At 46.4% G+C, this 19,702-nt stretch overlaps 2 protein-coding genes and 1 pseudogene across 8 annotated transcripts in view; 1 reads left to right on the top strand and 2 right to left on the bottom strand.

Moving 5' to 3' along the window:
- Nucleotides 1-4,143, top strand: part of BUB1 (BUB1 mitotic checkpoint serine/threonine kinase) — a 41,606-nt gene extending 37,463 nt beyond the window's left edge. For all 3 annotated transcript variants that reach the window (XM_019931077.3, XM_033838905.2, XM_033838904.2), the window contains exons 20-25: nt 497-612; nt 923-1,084; nt 1,262-1,419; nt 1,519-1,693; nt 2,242-2,348; nt 3,821-4,143. In XM_019931077.3, the coding sequence (XP_019786636.2) occupies nt 497-612; nt 923-1,084; nt 1,262-1,419; nt 1,519-1,693; nt 2,242-2,348; nt 3,821-4,016 (914 nt within the window). In that variant the 3' untranslated portion in view covers nt 4,017-4,143. The remainder of the gene's footprint in view (nt 1-496; nt 613-922; nt 1,085-1,261; nt 1,420-1,518; nt 1,694-2,241; nt 2,349-3,820) is intronic.
- A 4,585-nt stretch (nt 4,144-8,728) lies between these two features.
- The window catches only part of LOC101315906 (two pore channel protein 2-like), a 38,941-nt gene continuing 27,967 nt past the window's right edge, over nt 8,729-19,702 (bottom strand). For 2 of the 5 annotated variants that reach the window (XM_033838395.2, XM_073791118.1), the window contains 8 exons: nt 18,630-18,694; nt 17,746-17,833; nt 16,465-16,534; nt 14,087-14,306; nt 13,895-13,985; nt 11,606-11,719; nt 11,247-11,371; nt 8,729-10,301 (listed from right to left, as the gene is read on the bottom strand). In XM_033838395.2, coding sequence (XP_033694286.1) covers nt 10,156-10,301; nt 11,247-11,371; nt 11,606-11,719; nt 13,895-13,985; nt 14,087-14,306; nt 16,465-16,534; nt 17,746-17,833; nt 18,630-18,694 — 919 coding nt within the window. In that variant the 3' untranslated portion in view covers nt 8,729-10,155. The other 3 variants (XM_073791117.1, XR_012325599.1, XM_073791115.1) reach the window with 3 other exon arrangements.
- LOC117308000 (U6 spliceosomal RNA) lies at nt 12,117-12,217 on the bottom strand (annotated as a pseudogene).

Genomic DNA, 19,702 nt, shown 5'->3' with positions numbered 1-19,702 from the left:
TTACTGCAATAAAAATTTTTTAAGTATCTGTTAGAAATATCGGTACAATTACGCTCTGCCCTTTTTATTCTGATGTAAAACGCTTGCATTTTTCAAAGGCGTGTTAGAGCTTTGCTTAGCACTTTGTAGAGGATGTCCACTTGTTCCTTCTGTCATCACAGCAGTCTTGCCAAGTAGGCAGCACACGTACTCCCCCTTTAAATATGACAGCACTGGTAAAGAGAGGATGGCTGCCCGAGGCCCTGCTGCTCAGTGACAGGCCTGGGTCCCGGCAGTGCTGCCCTGGCTCCTCCATCACCTCGTTATAAAGCGGGTATTTTGTGGCAGGTATTTGTTTAACTTTCATGTAAGACTGGAAAAACATTTCCTAAGGGAGCTATATCCATTTTTATTTATTAAAGCAATTCAAGCACCAAGAAAAATTTACAAATACTTCATTTTGTTAGCCTTTAATGTTTTGAGCCTTTTTTTCATTTTGACTTAACTATCTCCTCAGGTTCTTTGCTGGTCTATGTTGATCACCTTCTTGGAGAAGGGGCTTTTGCCCACGTCTATGAAGTTACCCACGGAGATGTGAACGATAGCAAAAATAAGCAGAAATTTGTTTTGAAGGTAAATGATCTGTACAGTATAGAAAATGAATTTTAGGGCTAGAGTTTGCCAGCCTCCTTTTTTTTTTTTTTTAAAGATAGTGGTGGTTTCACTTCGGTCTATTGTCAGCACTTAAGAAGCAAAACTATCCCACAAGGACTCAGAATTGCCTCGCCACTAAAATTACCTTGCAGCAGTTCCCACGCTGCAGCAACAATTCATAGCTTGTCATCACTTTCTACCCCACATCCTGCATTTGGATGAAGTGGCTTTCTTGCTATCATTTTCCAGAATGTGAGCTGGATATGAATGTCACATACCTGATTTGCAGGTCCAGAAGCCCGCCAACCCCTGGGAATTCTACATCGGGACCCAGCTGATGGAGAGACTAAAGCCAAGCATGCAACACATGTTTATCAAATTCTATTCTGCCCACCTGTTCCAGAATGGCAGTGTGTTAGTAGGAGATCTCTACAGCTATGGGACATTACTAGTAAGTGTATGGCTTTTATGACAAACAAGAACTGAAGTACATTTTTGGCTTTTGCCTTGCACATACCTTTTGCACTTGGCGCTTTTATTGGAGTGATGGGTGGGGGCAAAGCTCTTGACTTGAAATTTCATTAATCCTGTGCAACCAACTCAGGATTCCACTTTCCATTGTTTCTAGAATGCCATTAACCTCTATAAAAATACCCCTGAAAAAGTGATGCCTCAAGCTCTAGTCCTCGCTTTTGCTATCAGAGTGCTGTGCATGATTGAACAAGTCCATGACTGCGAAATCATCCACGGAGACATCAAGCCAGACAATTTCATACTCGGAAACAGGCAAGTTGCCCTTTTAACAGGTCCTTCTCTTACCGTTTCCCCAGCAGCCTTTTATTATCTGTGCTCACGCAGCCTGACCCTTGTTTGTGTTTAATATAGATTTTTGGAACAGGACAGTGAAGAAGATGATTTATCTGCTGGCTTGGCACTGATCGACCTGGGTCAGAGTATAGACATGAAACTTTTTCCAAAAGGAACCGTATTTACGGCAAAGTGTGAAACATCTGGTTTCCAGTGTACTGAGATGCTCAGTAACAAGCCCTGGAACTACCAGGTAGAGAACTAGAGTGAGAGATTTGAAAACATTTCCCTGTATGACACTCACTATAATTTCAAAATGAATTTGGGAATCTAGATAGTTCGAGCTGATCTAGTCTTCTTCTAGCCCTGGATTCAGACGATGCTCCAGGGTTGTTTCCAGTTGTGGACACGTCACACCTCGGGAGGTTTGGAGCACAGTTCGAAGACCACAGCCAGTCCTGGGGGGAGGAGCTGGGAGGACTTGCAAGCGGCTTAGTGTTGTGTTTGCCTCTGCATGACAAAACGAAGGATGCGGTAGCTCAGGAAGAGCAGAGCTTCCCAAGACTTCCTAGGGAGATGGCGGGTGATCTGCCGTCCGTGGAAGCCTCCAGCAAAGCCTAGATGGGCATTCATAGGACGTTCAGTGTGGGGTTAATGCACACTTCCAGAATTCTTTAAAAGTGAAATCCTGTGACTGTTTATTTCCTGTGATTTATCATATTTGCTGCATAACTTAGACATGGGAATATACTCAAGTGTAAAATACTGTATTAGTCATATATACCCATATTTTCTTTATAGATTGATTACTTTGGCGTTGCTGCAACAGTGTACTGCATGCTTTTTGGCACTTACATGAAAGTGAAAAATGAAGGGGGAGTCTGGAAGCCTGAAGGTCTTTTTAGAAGGTTGGTATTAGCATTGGTACTACAGTGAAAAGAATAAATACAGTAGAACGTTGGGTTCCATCTGGTGGAAAATGGATCTTTGCCACAGAAGACCCATGCCTTGAGAAGTAGGGTGAAATAGCATAACCCTGGGCCCTGGGTGCAGTGAGCAAGTTATTTAAGTGCTTCTGTTTCTCCATTTGTAACTTTTGTGTAACAAGTTGTGTGCAGACATTTCATTGGATCTTCAGTTTCTCCTATGTATAACAGATTCAACATATCCATTCTTTTTTTTTTTGAATTTTTAAAATTTTATTATTATTTTTTTTAATAGATCTTCACTCGAGTATACTTGTTTCACAATACCGTGTTAGCTTCTGTTGTACAACAAAGCGAATCAGCCATATGCATACACATGTCCCCATATCCCCTCCCTCTTGGGCCTCCCTCGCATCCTCCCTATCCCACCCCTCTAGGTCATCGCAAAGCACCGAGCCGATCTCCCTGTGCTACGCGGCTGCTTCTCACCAGCTAACTATTTTACATTTAGTAGTGTATATATGTTGATGCTACTCTCACTTCGCCCCAGCTTCCCCCTCCCACCCCATGTCCTCAAGTCCATTCTCTATGTCTATATCTTTATTCCTGCCCTGCAACTATGTCCATCAGTACCTTTTTTTTTTTTTTTTAGATTCCATATATATGCGTTAGCATATGGTATTTGTTTTTCTCTTTCTGATTTGTTTCATTCCATTGTATATATGTGCCACATCTTCTTTATCCATTCATCTGTCAATGGACATTTAGGTTGGTTCCATGTCCTGGCTATTGTAAATAGTAGTGCTGCAATGAACACTGTGGGTACATGACTCTTTTTGCATTATGGTTTTCTCAGGGTCTATGCCCAGTAGTGGGATTGCTGGGTCATATGGTAGTTCTATTTTTAGTTTTTTAAGGAACCTCCATACTGTTCTCCATAGTGGCTGTATCAATTTACATTCCCACCAACATATCCATTCTTGATGCATTAGTGGGTTGAGGTTAGAGTTAAGTCAGATGCAAGAGTGGGATTGCCCTGCACGCTGAAGGCTACTTTTTAAAAAAATAATTTATTTATTTATTTATTTATTGGCTGCATTGGGTCTTTGTTGCTGCACACGGGCTTTCTCTAGTTTCAGCAAGCAGGGGCTACTCTTCGTTGCAGTGCGCGGGCTTCTTATTGAGGTGGCTTCTCTTTTTGCGGAGCATGGGCTCTAGGCCCACAGGCTTCAGTAGTTGTGGCACGTGGGCTCAGTGGCTGTGGCTCACAGGCTCTAGAGCGCAGGCTCAGTAGTTGTGGCACATGGGCTGAGTTGCTCTGCGGCATGTGGGATCTTCCCAGACCAGGGCTTGAACCGTGTCCTCTGCATTGGCAGGTGGATTCTTAACCACTGAGCCACCAGGGAAGCCCTGAAGGCTACATTTTATCCTTCATTTATGCTTTGTCTCTCCAGGCTTCCTCATCTGGATATGTGGAATGAATTTTTTCACATAATGTTGAATATACCAGATTGTCATCATCTTCCATCTTTGGATTTGTTGAGGCAGAAGCTGAAGAAAGTATTTCAAGAACACTATACAAACAAGATTAAGACCCTTCGTAATAGGCTAATTGTACTGCTCTTAGAATATAAGCGTTCTCGAAAATAAAATATGGACACTCCCTAAAAGTCGCTTTGTAAATGCTGGCCTGCTCACTTTGAACCTTGATGTTTCCACATTTATTGTTTATGTAAATGTTTCTTAAAAATAAAGCCCACAAAGTATATCCCTGGGACATAGTTGTTACAAATATTTCAACAAAATACACAACACAGTAACATCCCTGCGTAGCAGGCTGACTGGGCAGCTCTTGGGATGCGAGCATTCATGAGAGTAATCGGCAAGAGAACATTCTCTAAAAGCACTTTTTAAGCACTGACCTGTTCACTGTAAGCCAAAAAAGAGCCAAGTCAGGTTTGTTTGTTTTTTTCTAAATTTGGGGGTTTATATTTGTGTAAAATAAAAATGCCCCAAATGTATTTAGCAGACTTAATGTTTTTATGAATTGAATGTGCCTGTCCTTTATTATACTTGTTCTTCATTGCTATCCATGGGAAATATTGCAGGTATAAATCTTAAGCTTTGTTTTTTAAAAGCATGATTCAAAAGAATATCTCAGATCTTGAAAATAATCATGTAAGCTCCATGCATCATTAATTAGCTCTGAAATTATAGCAGCCAACTTAGCGTTTATTGACTTAAAGCTGGAAGGGTCCTATAACCTGAATTGACCTTCCCTCCTCTATCCCTCCCTCTTCCCTTAGCACGTGATGAAGACAAATGTGAAGGGACACCCAGTTCAAGAAGACACAGTGACTGGCTTCCGCTTCCACCCTCACTCCCAGCCACCAGGTTCCCCATTTCAGAGACAACCTCAGCCCACGTTTTCTGACCTTTCCAAAAATTATTCCATGAATAAATATATATATATATATATATATATATATAATGTTTTTTGACAAAGCTAGCATAATTCTGCTTTTTTTCACCTAATGTATGGTGGAGAATGTAAGTACATATAGAATGGTCTCATTCTTGTGATGGCTGTGTACTATTTGGTTGTATGATATATAGCCATAACTTGTAGTGTAAAATCCTAGAAGCGAAATTGCTGGGTCAAAGGTGAGGGCATTTAAAATTTTGTCTCAGTATTGCAGATAATCCCCCTGTAGGGCTGTGCCAGCACGGATCAGAGTCTGTCCCCACACCTCCACCAACAGGACACGTCAGGCTCTTTGACCCTTGCCACTCTGACAGGTGACAAAATGGTATTTCCTTGTGGTCTTCATTTGCATTCTCTTCTGAATTAGGCCAAATATATTCATATATTCAAGAGCTATGTGTTTTTTTCTTTTTCTGTGAACTCTATCCTTTGTCAGTTTCTCACTTGGGATTGCTCTTTTTCAGTTTAAGTTGTAGGACCCCTTTGTATTTCTCCCAATTGGTCGTCTGTCTCTTAAGATTTCTGTTGCCATGAAGATTTTTAATTTTGTTTCGTACTCTGATTTATAAAGTTTTTTAAAGGCTTTTTTGGCTTTTGCATCTTAAAATGCCATCTTCGATTGAGAGAATAAGAAAAGAGTCTTCTAATGTTTTTAATATTAGTACTGATTTAAATACTTAAGACTAAACTTTTGGTTGTTTTAAATCAGATGTCACTTTTTCTTGTTTTTTCTAGCTGGTACTTTGACTATATGAAGACTATTGATTTATATAAAAAGCTTTTCAGTTGATTCTTTTGAAGTTTCCAAGTAAATAACCATCACTATGAAAATGCCGCTTATTTTATATCTTTGGCAGTTTTTCGCTGGTGATTTTTCTCTTCCCTTCACCATTGCCCAGGACCATGAGAAGAGGGCTAAACAGGGATGGTGCTGGACATCGCTGTCTCCTGCTTTAGAAGGAGCTCCTCCCATGTTTATCCAGTAAGCTCATGAGGCTGGCCTGAGGTAGCCTTTTTTAATCACGTTGAAGAAGTATCCATCCATTTCTTTTTGCAAGTGTGAATCATAACATTATTTCACAGTTTTCTTGCCCCTCTTTTCATCTGTATTGGACCAGCTATATGCCATTCCCCTATATGAATGTACCATATTTTAAACAATTCTCTATTTAGAGACAATATTTTATTGCTACAAAAAAGTGACTGCAGGTACAAATGTGTCTGCAGGATAAATTAATAGAATGGGATTCCAAATATGCTTTATTTTGAAAATAAAGAACGTAACCTATGCGATTGATTACACATACACTGAAATTGGAAGGAAGTTGATCCAGGGACAAAACCTCATCAGACAAACCAACATTAAATTTACTCTTAAAGTGTCAAAAGTGAGCATTGATAAAGCCAGATTTGTGGGATTTAAAATTTTTTCCTCTTGAAAATGTCTGTTTTCAAAGGGAACAAGACTAAAGTAGATAAGGGTGCTATTTTACTAAACTAATAACGAAATGTGTCCATCCATGAAAGGCAGCTGTGGGTGCCCTCAGTCTTGGGCAGAGAGGACACTTGGCCTCGGCTTCCAGCCCCTGTCAACATATCCTGTGTCCCCGCCAGCCCGTTTGCTGTTGCTGGATCTTCAACTCCTATCGCACCCAAGATACCTTCTATGCCATTCACACCAACAACTTCAACCTGACCAGCGTCATCTCAGCACTGCTGCTGCCCATCTGGTGTCCAGTCTATGCCAAGGGCTCCGCTTACATAAACTTCACAGTCAGATTTCCTAAGCAACAGCCTTGTCCCCAGGGAGGAAGCTCCATCCAAATGAAAGAAGTTGCTTTAAGCACTTCAGGAAAGTAGGTGGGTTTTTTGGTCCATTTCCTGGTACAAACTACAGTGATCATCTTCATTTCATTATAAATTATACACACAAACACACAGTTCATCTGCACAAGGAAATAAGCTCTGCATCTACAGGGCCACCGAGACGGATGCCACAGACATCAGAGTTGGAAGGCAAAGAAACGTCCAGCTCACCCACTAAGGAGATGGAGTTTCCCCAGGGACAGAGCTGAGCAGGGGCCCAGCTCATCCTAAGTGCCCAAACACCAGCTAGATTCAGCCTAGGTTCTGATTTAATACCTACTCGGGCCAAGGCCTTTCCCATTCATTCTCGGCAGCCCCGCTCCACGTGCTAAGTCCCAGCTAAGAACAAGGCTGGTTACTCCGGAGACTCCTGTTACCAGTGCCTTCTAACCCTGGATTATATCTGTGTCTAAGGCAATGGTTCTAAAATGTATTTTTTCATAAGACGCACCTGAGACACCAAAAGTGTGGTCCGGGCCTATCAGAAATAATGCTCCGAGATGTGTGGGCATCAGCACGATATGCAAACACACCTGCAAAGCTGCTTCCCTGCCACTGGTCCCAGGAGTCAGTGTCCCTGGTCCTCCTTTTACCTCATCCCTCCACTGAGTCCATCTGTCCCGTTGGTTCCATTCCGAATGGTTCAGATGAACGCATTTCTGGATTGGTCAGGCTGCAGGCAGGCTAAGCTCCGGTAACAGAACCCACACAGGGCAGCTTAGAGAAGACACAAGTGATTTTGATCTCACGTTACAGTCTGGGATGGGCGATCCTTTACTGGCCCGGACCCTGCCGTCCTCAACAGAAGGCTTCCAGGATGTTTTGATTGCTGTCATATCTCCGCAGAGGTGGACATCGTTCCCATGGGCAAGACCTGCGAGGTGTGGACCCCAGTTGGGCTCACAGCCCACGGGGCAGACACAATCATGTTGCCCCATCCCCCTGCCAGGGAGACTGAGGAATGAAGTGTCCAGCTGGGAGCCCATGGGCCAAAATGTCGGGGTGACTAGTCCCCTAAAAGGCAGAAGAAAGACCTGGAGAAAAGTGGCAATGCTGCCACAACTCCTGCCCCTTGTCCCCTCCCTTGGACTGTGTGCAGCGGCTGGGGTGCTGGCGCCCCCTGGTGGCCACGGGGGCTGCTGCAGGACAGTGGTAACCGGACCCCAAGAGTCTGAGCCCGAGACTTTCCTACTGAAGGGCTCACACTTGAGAAAAAATTACACAACAAAGTTTCCTCCACTATCGTTTAACACTGAACACGTGGAACAACATACAGGTCCATGAATATGTGAATTCTTCCATATCAAGAAACATCAATGGTATGGAACACTTGACAGCAGTGTGTGTGTGTGTGTGTGTGTGTGTGTGTGTGTGTGTCTATATCTGTCTCTATATATCTCAACATGAAACAATTACTAGTAAGTGAAAGAAGCAAGTTCTTGAGCTATACATGATAAATGTCATGATATCCCACTTATGATAAAAAAAAAGGATTATATATTAATATGCATGATATCCATTTAGTTCCAGAAGGAAAAAGAACAAACTCAGCAGTTCCCACCGGAAAGGGGGTGTCAGGTTGTGAGTGGAAGAATGAGAGGGGAAGGGGTGAGGAGAAGGAAGAATAAAGAGCAACTTTTGACTTTTTACTATATTTCTGTATTGAATGTTTTACAGTGACCGCATGGTTTCTAATTTAAAAATGCCCATCATATTTTCAAATTAAAAACATTAAGTTGTCACTCAGCATATTTAACCTAATCCTTTATATAATGATAAATGTTAAATACACAAAGAAATAAGAGAGGTCTGGATGGATGGCAGGACTTCACAAATCCCATCAGACGGGTCAGCAAGGCTCCCACCTCCTGGGAATCGTGGTGGTAATGGAATCCCAAACCCTGACGCCAAACACCAGCCTTCCAGGTTTCAAACCAGGAAGCGCCATCTGGAACAGCCCAGTCAGCATTCCCCGCCCCCCACCCCACCCCATCCCCCCACCCCGCCCCAGTCCACACAATCTTGGGAGGGAGGTGCTACCTGCCCCGAGTTTGCAGGTGAGGAAGCAGAGCCCGGAGGTGGCATGGTCAGTGGGGAGTCAGGCATGCAACCAGCCCGGCCCCAGAGTCCCAGCCCTGAAGCTTTCGCTCTGCTCCGACACCAGGGGTCACCCTCAGACCAAGGAAAGGGCCCTCCCAGGCCAGGTTCGGTTGCCACGCTGACATGTGACACATGACATGACACGTGATGGCCTCACTGCACTCAGAGCCCTCAGGTCAGGAAGCCTTGATTCCCACCCCCGATTCCCCTGCTCAGGGTAGGGCCTGCGACGAGGTGCAGAAGACGGAGGAGTCCTACCTACCCTGACAACTCTGGAAAGGACTCACTTGCTCACAATGCAGTTGTGATCAGGAGTAGCCAAATTCACAGAGACAGAAAGTAGAATGGTGGCCGCCAGGAGCTGGAAGGAAGGGGGGTTAGGGAGTTACTGTTGAATGGTACAGACCTTCATGTGGGGTGATGAAAAGCCCTGGAGGTCTGTTGAGTGTACCTAAAATGTGACTGTACATAAAACTACTGAACTGTACACTTAGAAACAGTTACAGTAGTAAATTTTATGTTGTATATTTTACCACAATGAAATGTTTTCAATAAAATAGAATAAAATGAAATAAATCCCTTTAATTTCCCAGGAGTAGGTCGCTGTACTGAGAGATTTCCAGCTGGGGAAAGTGACCTCAGGGAGCAACTTACTCAACATCTTGCTATACTTGTAATTTAATTAAAGAAACTTTGAGGGACTTCCCAGGTGGTCCAGTGGTTAAGACTCCGCACTTCCAAGGCAGGGGGTGTGGGTTCGATCCCTGCTCGGGGAGCTAAGATCCCACATGACTCACGGCCAAAAAACCAAAACATAAAACAGAAGAAACTTTGAGAGCCTCCCCCAAAAAAGAAGCAATTGTGACAGAATTTGATCTTCACATTCATATTTGTCTTCATTTCGAATAAACACTGCATCCAAAGCTACTGTACTAGAACATGTTCCTTTAGCATATTAAGATATTTTAAATTCATTTATGTAACACTGTAGCACAGTATTCATTTAATAAAGTAGCAAAATATCATATAAAAATAAATGAAAGCTTTTATATACCCACTGAGAGGATTTACACACGTACAAACACTTGTATGGTAAGTGCTCTCCACAGTCTCCTTGTAGATTTTCCTTTCCTCACCTCCATGGTCAGCCCTAAGCATGACCTCAGGAGAGCACACAGAGCTGACCACTCAGGGCAGGGGAGGCCGATTCACAGTCTTATCAGAACACAGAAGAGAACCTGGGCTGGGAAAGTAACCTCTAGGTAGCATCTGCAAACAGTGAGGACAGCTTATCTTGGTTTCCAGTTGTGCATGCCTGTGGCCCTTACAGGCCCAGGGTCAGGCACTGTTTTCAAAACTGGGATTCTTGGGATGTATGTCACTGGGTGAGAAGTTCAGAATCTCCTCCAAGGAAGGGCCTTCATCCTCTGGAGCTATTTCAGACTCAAACATCTGCTGCAGCAAAGCATCCACGGTCTTGTACTCTGGGAGGAAAGAGAGGGGCACATGGGACCTGCCCGTGTGGGTCGGAGGGGAGCAGAGCTCGGCTTTCCTGAAGGAGGGTCTCTGAGCCCACCCCACTGAGCTCCCCAGACCCCGCAGGCTCTGGAGACCAAGGAGAAGGTCCTCCTTGAAGGATGGGGGAGGATGGCCGCCTCTGGGGTGGCATGCCCACATACACACACACACACACACACACACACACGCCATCTCTGCTGTGCTGTGTCTAAGTGTACCATACAGTGTGCCCATCAAAGGCCCAGTTGAGATTCAGACAGGTTTGGGTTTACTCAGTCAATCGTTAATTCATTGAGAATTAATAAAGTACTTAAACAGTTATTAAGGCCCACATGTCCTGGGCACATGGTGAGGCCCTTGGGAACACAATGGAGAACAAAAAAGACATGGCCCTGCACATGTGGAGCTTCGAGTCTGCAGGGAAGACAGATGGTGACCAGACAGTCACTCAGTGATCAATGTACAGCTGACAGGTGCTGAAAGGCAGGGAAGGAGAGCTGGGGGGTGGGGGTGGGGTGCACAGGAGCACCTGACTTCTCGGGGAGCCCGGAGGGCTTCCCTGAGGAAGTGCTGCCTAAGCAGAGACCTGCAGGAGGAAGAGCCTTGATTCTGCAAGGTGAGGTGAGAGTAAGGGGAGAAAGCAGCATGTTCAAAGGCCCTGTGGCAGGATGGAGCTGGGGAGCCGAAGAAGTAAAGGGACAGCAGGGCTAAAGGGCAGAGGCGTGGGGGTTCCTGGGGGAAGGAAGACGGGCTGAGGTATTGAGGAAACCAAGCATGTGGCCCCTAGAGGCCACGGCAGGCGCCCTTGAGACACGGTAAGCCCCTGGAGGTCGGATTTGCATCCTGGAAACATCTCACTGACTGCTGAGGAGGATGGATTGGAGGAAGTTTCGAGTTGGGTTAAAACTTACTTTTTGATGCAATTCTAAAGTACAGTCCTTTCAAGGCCTTCCTTTTGTTGTCTCCATCGTCCCCACTGAAGCCACTGTCCTTGGCGTCCACATTGTCAATGAGCTTCCCATCCTGCACTTCTTCCCTTCGGGGAGGAAGAGATGGTGTGAACACAGCCGGGTCCCTCAGCTGAGTTCCCCTCTGTCCTCCCAGCCATGGCCCCATGTCACCCATGTAGCCAGCGAGGGTCCCTGAGAACTGGCACCCAGGACCAGGCTGGCTGCCACGGGGTCTCGGGGGTTAAATGTGATCAGGACCCACCCCGCCATGAACATCCTGCTTCCAAAGTCCATGAGCCGCGTCGGGAAATGCTACTCACTCTTGGACCCCAACTCCAAGCTCTTGAATCTTCTTCTCAATGGCAGTTTCCACTTCACTTTTTTCTAACGAATATGCCACAAAAAACGCTTCCAAGATGAACGCTATGAAAATACTGAGAAAAAGTAAAAGGCAGAGGGTTTTACATCGAGTCAGCCATGGTCTAGGTGATGGGAAATCATGGCAGCAAAGAGTGTTCAAGCCCAAACAAAAAGGCCGCCCATCTTTGCAAAGAAAACACAACACGGGGAAGAAACAACAAAATGTCTCTCAAGCGTCAGGCACAACTTTCTTTCATTCGGAAAATCATTCTTCCTCTACATCGTTTTTAAACAGTGACTATTAAGAAGAAAATGGGGGGGGGGTGGTTTCTGATTCACAATTTTTAAAGGTTTACTCCATTTATAGTTATTGTAAAATATTGGTTATATTCCCAGTGCTGTACAATATATCCTTGCACCTTATTTTATACCTAACAGTCTGTACCTCTTAATCCCCTCCCCCTATATTGCGAAAATATGGAATGCCTCACCAATTCGCATGTCATCCTTGTACGGGGGCCACATTAATCTTCTCTGTACAGTTTTAGTGTATGTGCTACCAAAGTGAGCTCGAAAATACAGTTTATTTTAAGGGGAAGCTTAGGCCACATAATTGGTGTAGACAATTCTCCATGAATAGCTCGTGTTAATGCACAGTCTAGGTCCTCTGAGCAAAGGCACTGACAGACAATTTAGGGATATACTGGGCTGGCCCAAAAGTTCGCTCGGGTGGTCTGTGACATGGAAAAACCCCAATGAACTTTTTGGTCCACACGATATGCGTGTCTCCAGAAATGCTCCACCATAGTAAAGCTTCCTGTTACTCACTGTCTCCTCCCCAGCGACCACTAGGGTAGCAGAGACTTCATTTTGCCCTCCCCGGAGACTTGCTTACGTTCGAGAGTAAAAATAAGGTCTTTCTCTTTTTCTCTCTCTTTCCAGAGGGGAGGATGGGCAGGTCTCCCCAGCTACACAGACCGGGGTTTCCTAATTTTGGAGTTCCCCTCCTGCAATGCAGCCCATCCCACTGGCCCTCACCTCACGGTGCAGCGGGGATTAGGGCTCGGGGAGCTGCCCCAAGTATTGCTCTGGCGGCAGCTTCTGCCGTGAGGAATAAACTGTCTTTGTCTCGGACCCAAGGCATCACACTTTGTCAGTATATACACGTGACGTACACGCACACTGACCTGCAACTTGTGAGTAGGGAATCCCAGTTCCTTCACCACTGCTGACTTAACATGATGCTGACGGAGCCCAGGGCTGTCACCATACTCGCATGCTTTTGGGGGAAGAGCTGAAAAACCCCTACAGCTTTTCACGTTGCCTCGGCCTATCCCAGCATTCTGGAAACCTCTCTAAGAATCACTCAGAAGCATTCCTCTCTCGTTCCCACTACATATTCCATTCAGACGGTGCAGGACAAGCAGCCCTGAGCGGTTCTTCCCCTCCCCTCCCTCTGCTGGGACGTTCTTGAGCCAAAATCAACAGAATGGTGGCCAAAGCAGCCCTGATGTGACAAGGAAGGCCCGGGGCTGGGCTGTCACCCCAAGAATTGCGGGCCCTGGGCTCTAAGAGGGATACGACAACCAGAACACATCTCTGGGGGCGGGAAAAACAGGCATAAAGGGACTCAAATTCAGGTCCCACAAGGAACAGGGGAGCTAGAATCAGAGATTGATAAGCAGGAAGGAAAGCCCTCTGGAATGGTGAGATGTCATAGCAGCTTTCAAACGGTGCCTGAGTTCTCCGCGGAAGAGAAGTCAGGACAGAACTGGAACCAATGAAGAAAATTAACTAGTACGCACATTTCCATTCTACCTGTGCAAGGACAGGTGAGGACCAGAGCTGGACGACAAGGAAATTGACTCGTATAGGTTCTAATGAGTCCCAGGAGTTGTGCAGATTTCAGCAAAGGGTGGACACAATTCACAAGGACGTTCTAAAGGTGATTTATCCCACCGGGGAAGGGTAGGGAGACCGGCCAGGACCCCAGAGCCCTTCTGACCCAAACAATTGGCGAGGCTATGAGATGTATACTATATACTGACGTGCACGGCTGGCTGACACTGAAGAACACAGATGTGAACAAAAGTAAGATGCCTCCCTTCTGGTGCCTTAGCATCTAGCAGGGGAGATGGGACCCACCCACAATGTACTCAAGGGTGGAGCCAGGGAGGAGGGAGGTGTGAGCAGCTGTAGATCTGAGAGGGGGGGATCTGCAACGGCCCACCCGGCAGGAGCAAACTCACTTAACAATGAGGATGACGACCACGACGTGGAAGCCGATGAAATACAGCTTTGACGCCTGGTGAGTCACGAGGGCAAAGCCATCTGCGAGGAGTGGGAAGCTAAGGAAACAAGCGTTCAAGGAGCCGAGACCCAATCCTCCCGGAAGGTGCTCTCAGCATCCCCCGCCACACCCGCCTCCTCGGAAAGGATATCGTGCCACTGGTTAACCACGGTGAGCTCTGTCAGCAGGATGAGAGAGGCAGCCAGGTCATTGAAGTTGTTCCTGCAGTACCTGCCTCGGGCAAACGCTGAGTCTTTTAGGGCGGGGTTCCCACACACCAGGGCATCAGGACTGGTGGAACTGGGGTCAAAGAAGTGGACTTTGCCGTGGAACACTTCCATCCCGATGATGGCAAACACGTAGTAGACCACCTAGGGTGGGCGGCACCGGGCACGAGTGGGCAGGTGGGATGAGGGGAGGCAGGAGGACGCAGACACGGGTCAGCCTGCGACAACGGCCGGCAGAAAGCGCTGTGACCCTCATTCTGGGGATGGCTTTCCCCACGGCCACAAGTTCCAGCAGCATCAGGAACAGAGTGGGATGGGTCAGCCCACTGGCCACTGGGCTGTTCAGGGACAGGGGCACGGCCAGCTGGACCACACCTTGACCTCTGCTGTGGTCCCCGTTTACAAAGACAAAATGATGCTGTGAGCAAGTTAGTGGGTTAAATACTCAGGAAATAATATCAATAGTTAGGCCTCTAGGGAAAAAAATAATAAATTTGGATCTTTACCTCATTTGTTTTTTGTTTTTTTGGATTTTTTTGGCTGTGCCACGCGGCATATAGGATCTTAGTGCCCCGACCAGGGATCAAACCCGTGCCCCCCGCAGTGGAAGCGTGGAGTCTTAACCACTGGACTGCCAGGGAAGTCCCGTTTACCTCGTTTCTTATATCAAAATAAATTCCAAAGGTGTCAAAGAGTTAAATGTAAAAACCAAACTATAAAGGAGCTAGAAAAAAAATCAAGTAGAGAAAAGGCTTATAAGCATGATATAAAACTAGAAACTGTAAAATAAAACATCAACAAGTATGACTATGTAATTAATTTAAACTTTCAGACAGCCGAAAAAATACAACAGAAAGCCTTTATTTCGGAAAAACAAAAACAAACAAGTGACGGATGAGGAAAAATAACTACTCTGTATACAACGTACCAAGGGCTTATTTCCCTGATCAGCAAAAAGCTCTTTCAAATCATATAAAAAAATACAACTAATAGAAAAATGGACCAAGGATATGAATTAAGCTGCTTATAAAAAAAGATAAGCATAAGTGGCCCAAAGAACATGGAAAACACACTCAGCCTCTGGAATAACTAAAGAAATGCACATCAAAGGGACACAGTGCCATTTTCTCACCCATCAGATTGGAGAGTATGGAAATGTTTAATAAACCCAGCTGTGAGGGGTGCAGAGAAACAGATGCCGCACACACTGGCATTTGGAATACACAGGGAGCACGTCTTTTGGAAGGCAATTCGCCACCACTGATCCAAACTGTGGACACACTTACCTTGTGACCTAGCAGTTCCACTGCTAGGAATGTACCCAACAGAAACACTCACGAAAGCAAAGACACACACAAGATGGGCTTCACCCCATCATCTGTGATGGCAAAGAAGTGAAATCTCTAGTGGTTGGCCGGTGGAGGGGCTGATTAGCCATGTTCTGGAGTCTTCCCTCAGTGGGACACTTTGCATCAGAGCAGAACTCACATGGGTGCATGTGTCCTCCAGGACATGTGACAAAGACATTGGGAAGACGTTGGATAGAAAACAGTTGTGCCATGTTTGGTACAGATGATCCCATTTGACACAACAATAAACTGGATACACATACATCTGGAAATGACATGCCTGTTGTATGGATGGAAATGTTTAGGAAGCGTAATGAGAAACGCTTAATCATGGTTGCCTCTGGGAAAGAGGCAGGCGGTGGATGAGAACGCGCGACCTGCAGTCCATCTTCATTCTTCTGTACTAATTGAATTGTTTTGTTTTGTTTTGTTTTACCACTTTAACAGAATAGAAGATAAGTACCCTGCAGCAGATATTCAAGCTTCCTCCTCCATAGCACGGAATCACTCTTGGGTGGGGGGCCCAGTCCCCTCACAGCCTCGCGTGGCTACGTTCTTACCACTGGGCTTCTGGAGGAGCAGGTGGGCTTTCTTCTGAGCAGAACAAAGAAGGATCGGAGGCCAGGGGGGCAGAGCCATGCTCTGGAAGGAGCCTACACCCCTGAGACCCACCTGCTGGCTAGGAATACCCCCCTGGACCGTGGGTGAGAAACACACTTTGACGAGATTAACCCACTGAGGTTGGCTTTATTACAGCAGCCAGTGTACCTGGACGGCTATATGCCCCATGTTTCTACACATGTGATATTTCTCAAAATAGCTCCTAGAAACCCCTTGAATCTCATTGACTTCATCTCCCTTTCTTTCCCTCACTTAAAATAAGGCTCACAGAGACCTGCTAAGAACGAACATCTTATCACTTGCTTCACGTAGAATAGGAACAGAACACTCACCAAGACCAGACCGCCAAACGTCAGCATCGTGGGGCCGATGTTAATTAAGGTGGTCACGATCACCCGGAATCTGGGATAAAACAAAGTTTCGGACACAAGGCAAAGGGAAGATAGATGTAAGTAAAACTGACACCACACTAGCATGTTTGGTTTCATGCCCCTCCCCCCAGTCCTGGATCTGTGCTGTAAATGCTGTCAGGAATCTGCCTTGACAATTTTGTCAGCATCAGTCCATCTTCTGAACTGAGGGGGGAGTTCACCTGAGTTTCCCCTGAAGCAAAACAAAGCAAGACCGTTTTTAAAAACATAAGAAAGGTAATCACAGAGAGTTTCACTGGTAGGACACAGGTGGGTATTGAGGCTGAAAAACCATCCACCCTCATCTGCTTTCTTCCCCCAACCTTTTTCTTCATCAAAAATTCATCCTGGGGCTTCCCTGGTGGCGCAGTGGTGGAGAGTCCGCCTGCCGATGCAGGGGACGCGGGTTCGTGCCCCGGTCCGGGAAGATCCCATATGCCGCGGAGCGGCTGGGCCCGTGAGCCATGGCCGCTGAGCCTGCGCATCCGGAGCCTGTGCTCCGCAACGGGAGAGGCCACAACAGTGAGAGGCCCGCGTACCAAAAAAAAAAAAAAAAAAAATTCAGCCTGTATTAAAGCTGACCTGGAGACTCAGCTGACCCGGCCTGCTCCCCTACTTATTTTGCGGGGGAGCAGGCCAGTCCTCAGATGGCAGTCCCCACACACTCCTTGAAAGGAACCTGGCCTATCCAAAACAGGGTGGGTTTTTCCGGGTTTAGGGATCAGGCTCCTAGGTTTGCATCCTAGTTCTGCCTCTTTCTAGCTGTGCACCACTGGGGGAACTACTTAACCTCTCTGAGCTTCATTGTCATCACCCAGGAACTAAAGATCATTAAAGCCCCTACATCAAGGGTCGTTGGAGCGATTTAACGAGACAATGGTTAGCACACTCCGTTAGCATTAGCTGCCATCGTGACAGCTGTCCAGTCACCAGGCTGCAGGCACAGTTGAGGGACCACGTCGCAGGGTTGAAAGTGACAGGACAGAATCCCTGCCCTCAGAGAGCTGCACTTCGGAGCTCTTCACCACCTTCTCGGGCTCCCTGCCCCTCCCCACCGCCCCCAGAGAACCCAGGTCCTCTATACAAGTTATATCCTGGGTTCACAGCTGGGCGTGTTTCTAGTTCCCAGGCAGGGTGGTTTCTGTCAAGCCCGAATATGGGGAACTGCCCGGGTGCAGCTGTTTCCCATGGCTTCATCTTTACCTCTGAATGCTGACAATGATCCGTAAGAGCCGGAGTATTCTCAAAATCAAGACAATATCCAGTATCTGCTGACTGTTGTATTTTCTCGCTGGAAAAAGAACACAACCATCTAACATTCTGGTTTCAGAGCGCCTCTGGCTTGTCCCTTTTATGCAGTGAGGTCTGAGACTCTGTGGGTCCTGGGGAACTATGCACTTCACTTCAAGAACAGGGTGATGGCTCTGAGCAATGAGGAAGCGAGGACTGCCTTCAACCAGTAACTCCCCCGGCAAATCAGCACCAAGCTGAGCATCCCCTCCAGCCCTAAAACTAAGAAGCATGAGTGTAGGAACAGACTTCAGACCATAATCAAGAACTGACTGTGGATCCCGCTCTACAGAACGCACTTCAGCAAGCCGTCCCTCCCCCCAGCATTCATTTCATAGTCATGTTAAGAAGCTTCTCTATCTCTAATAATCCCCTCTGCCATCTACAGGAAGGAGTGTGCAGGGCAGTGGCGGCACATGTAGAGGAGCCAGAGGAGGGTAGAAAGGAGAGGGTGGTGGGCAGAGGCTGATGAAGAGCTCCTGCTACAGCTGGACCCTGGGTTGGGGGCCAACATGGGCAGAGGGTCAAGGATGAGCGCTGAGACCAAGGGCCGTTTGGAGAGATGACCAGCGGAGTGTTTGGTGTGGTGATACCTACAAATGAAATCTCTACCCTACAACCAGACACAAACAAAGCTACCATCCCTCTCCAGAAAGCGGAATAGTTTTACTAATTCTCCTGTGTCCCCACTGCCTCGTCCCAAACACCCTAATGGTACACCATGGATGTTCTACAAAGTTTACTGATTGAACACACGCTCCCGGGAGGCGGGGAAGCTGAGAGCCGGTGACACTGACCTGACTGAATGGTGGTGTTGGCCACAGTGGCCACCAGGGCTGCGATGATGATCAGCGTATCAAACCTAAGATTTGGTGGAGAAGCAACGTCAGTGAGGAGTCAAGGGAAAGGCCTGTCAAGCTCGGGATACAGTGAATCCTGAGAAAACTCTGAATCCAATCTCTTACGCAAAGCAACGATCCAGCCGTCAAATTGATTTCCATAATTTTTAGGACAGCAGGTACAAAGCAAGAAACACTGTGTTTGATCATTTACTGGCTGCTCCAATGAACCATCGAAGGAAATTTGTAGGAATCAGCTAATTCATATCACTCTGTCTTCCAACATAACTATATACTTGCAAGAATACTTCGACACATTTTCAGAATACATAGTGTAATCTTTCTCGGTATTCATCTTACTAAATGCATTGCAACTTTATTTATTTATTTATTTATTTATTTATTTATTTTTTTTTTATTTATCTGGCCATGCCATGCGGCTTGGGGGATCTTAGTTCCCCTACCAGGGATTGAACCCACACACTTGACAGTGAAAGCACAGAGTCCTAACTGCTGAAGTGTCAGGGAATTCCCTGCAACTGTTTAATTAAAGGGGAAACTCATCATGCCGTGACTTTTCTCACAACGGTGCCACTGCCTTGGATAACACTGGTCAGCTGGCCACACGCACACCTGAGTGAGTTTCTTGGCACTGGGAGCAGTGACCACAGAGATCCAACCCTGCTGAGCTGTGCACTACCCGTGATGGCTGACATTCAGTGGTACTTAAGATGGTTTGCAGCATGTGGGTGATGGTTTAAGACCGGGAGGTACAGAGCCTGGAGCAGAGAAGGTCACAGGAGAAACATCCAGCCCGGGAAAGAGCTTGCTAAGGGTCCTCATCGTCCAGCCACGCAGGCCAAGTTTTCCAATAACAAGAGTAGGGAGTGGGCCGGGCAACCACGGAAGGAATTGTCTCATTGGGTGCAACATTCTAAGATCCTTTCCAAATCCAAGATGCCGTGATCTGTGATTCTAATTTTAGACAGTCATTCAAACTGACATCCTAAATGACAGCTTTGAGAACCAGA

Source organism: Tursiops truncatus, chromosome 14 (assembly GCF_011762595.2).
Source record: "Tursiops truncatus isolate mTurTru1 chromosome 14, mTurTru1.mat.Y, whole genome shotgun sequence".
Lineage (NCBI taxonomy): Eukaryota > Metazoa > Chordata > Mammalia > Artiodactyla > Delphinidae > Tursiops > Tursiops truncatus.
The sequence above is the reverse complement of the archived record's forward strand: the minus strand, read 5'-3'. Positions and strand labels throughout refer to the sequence as shown.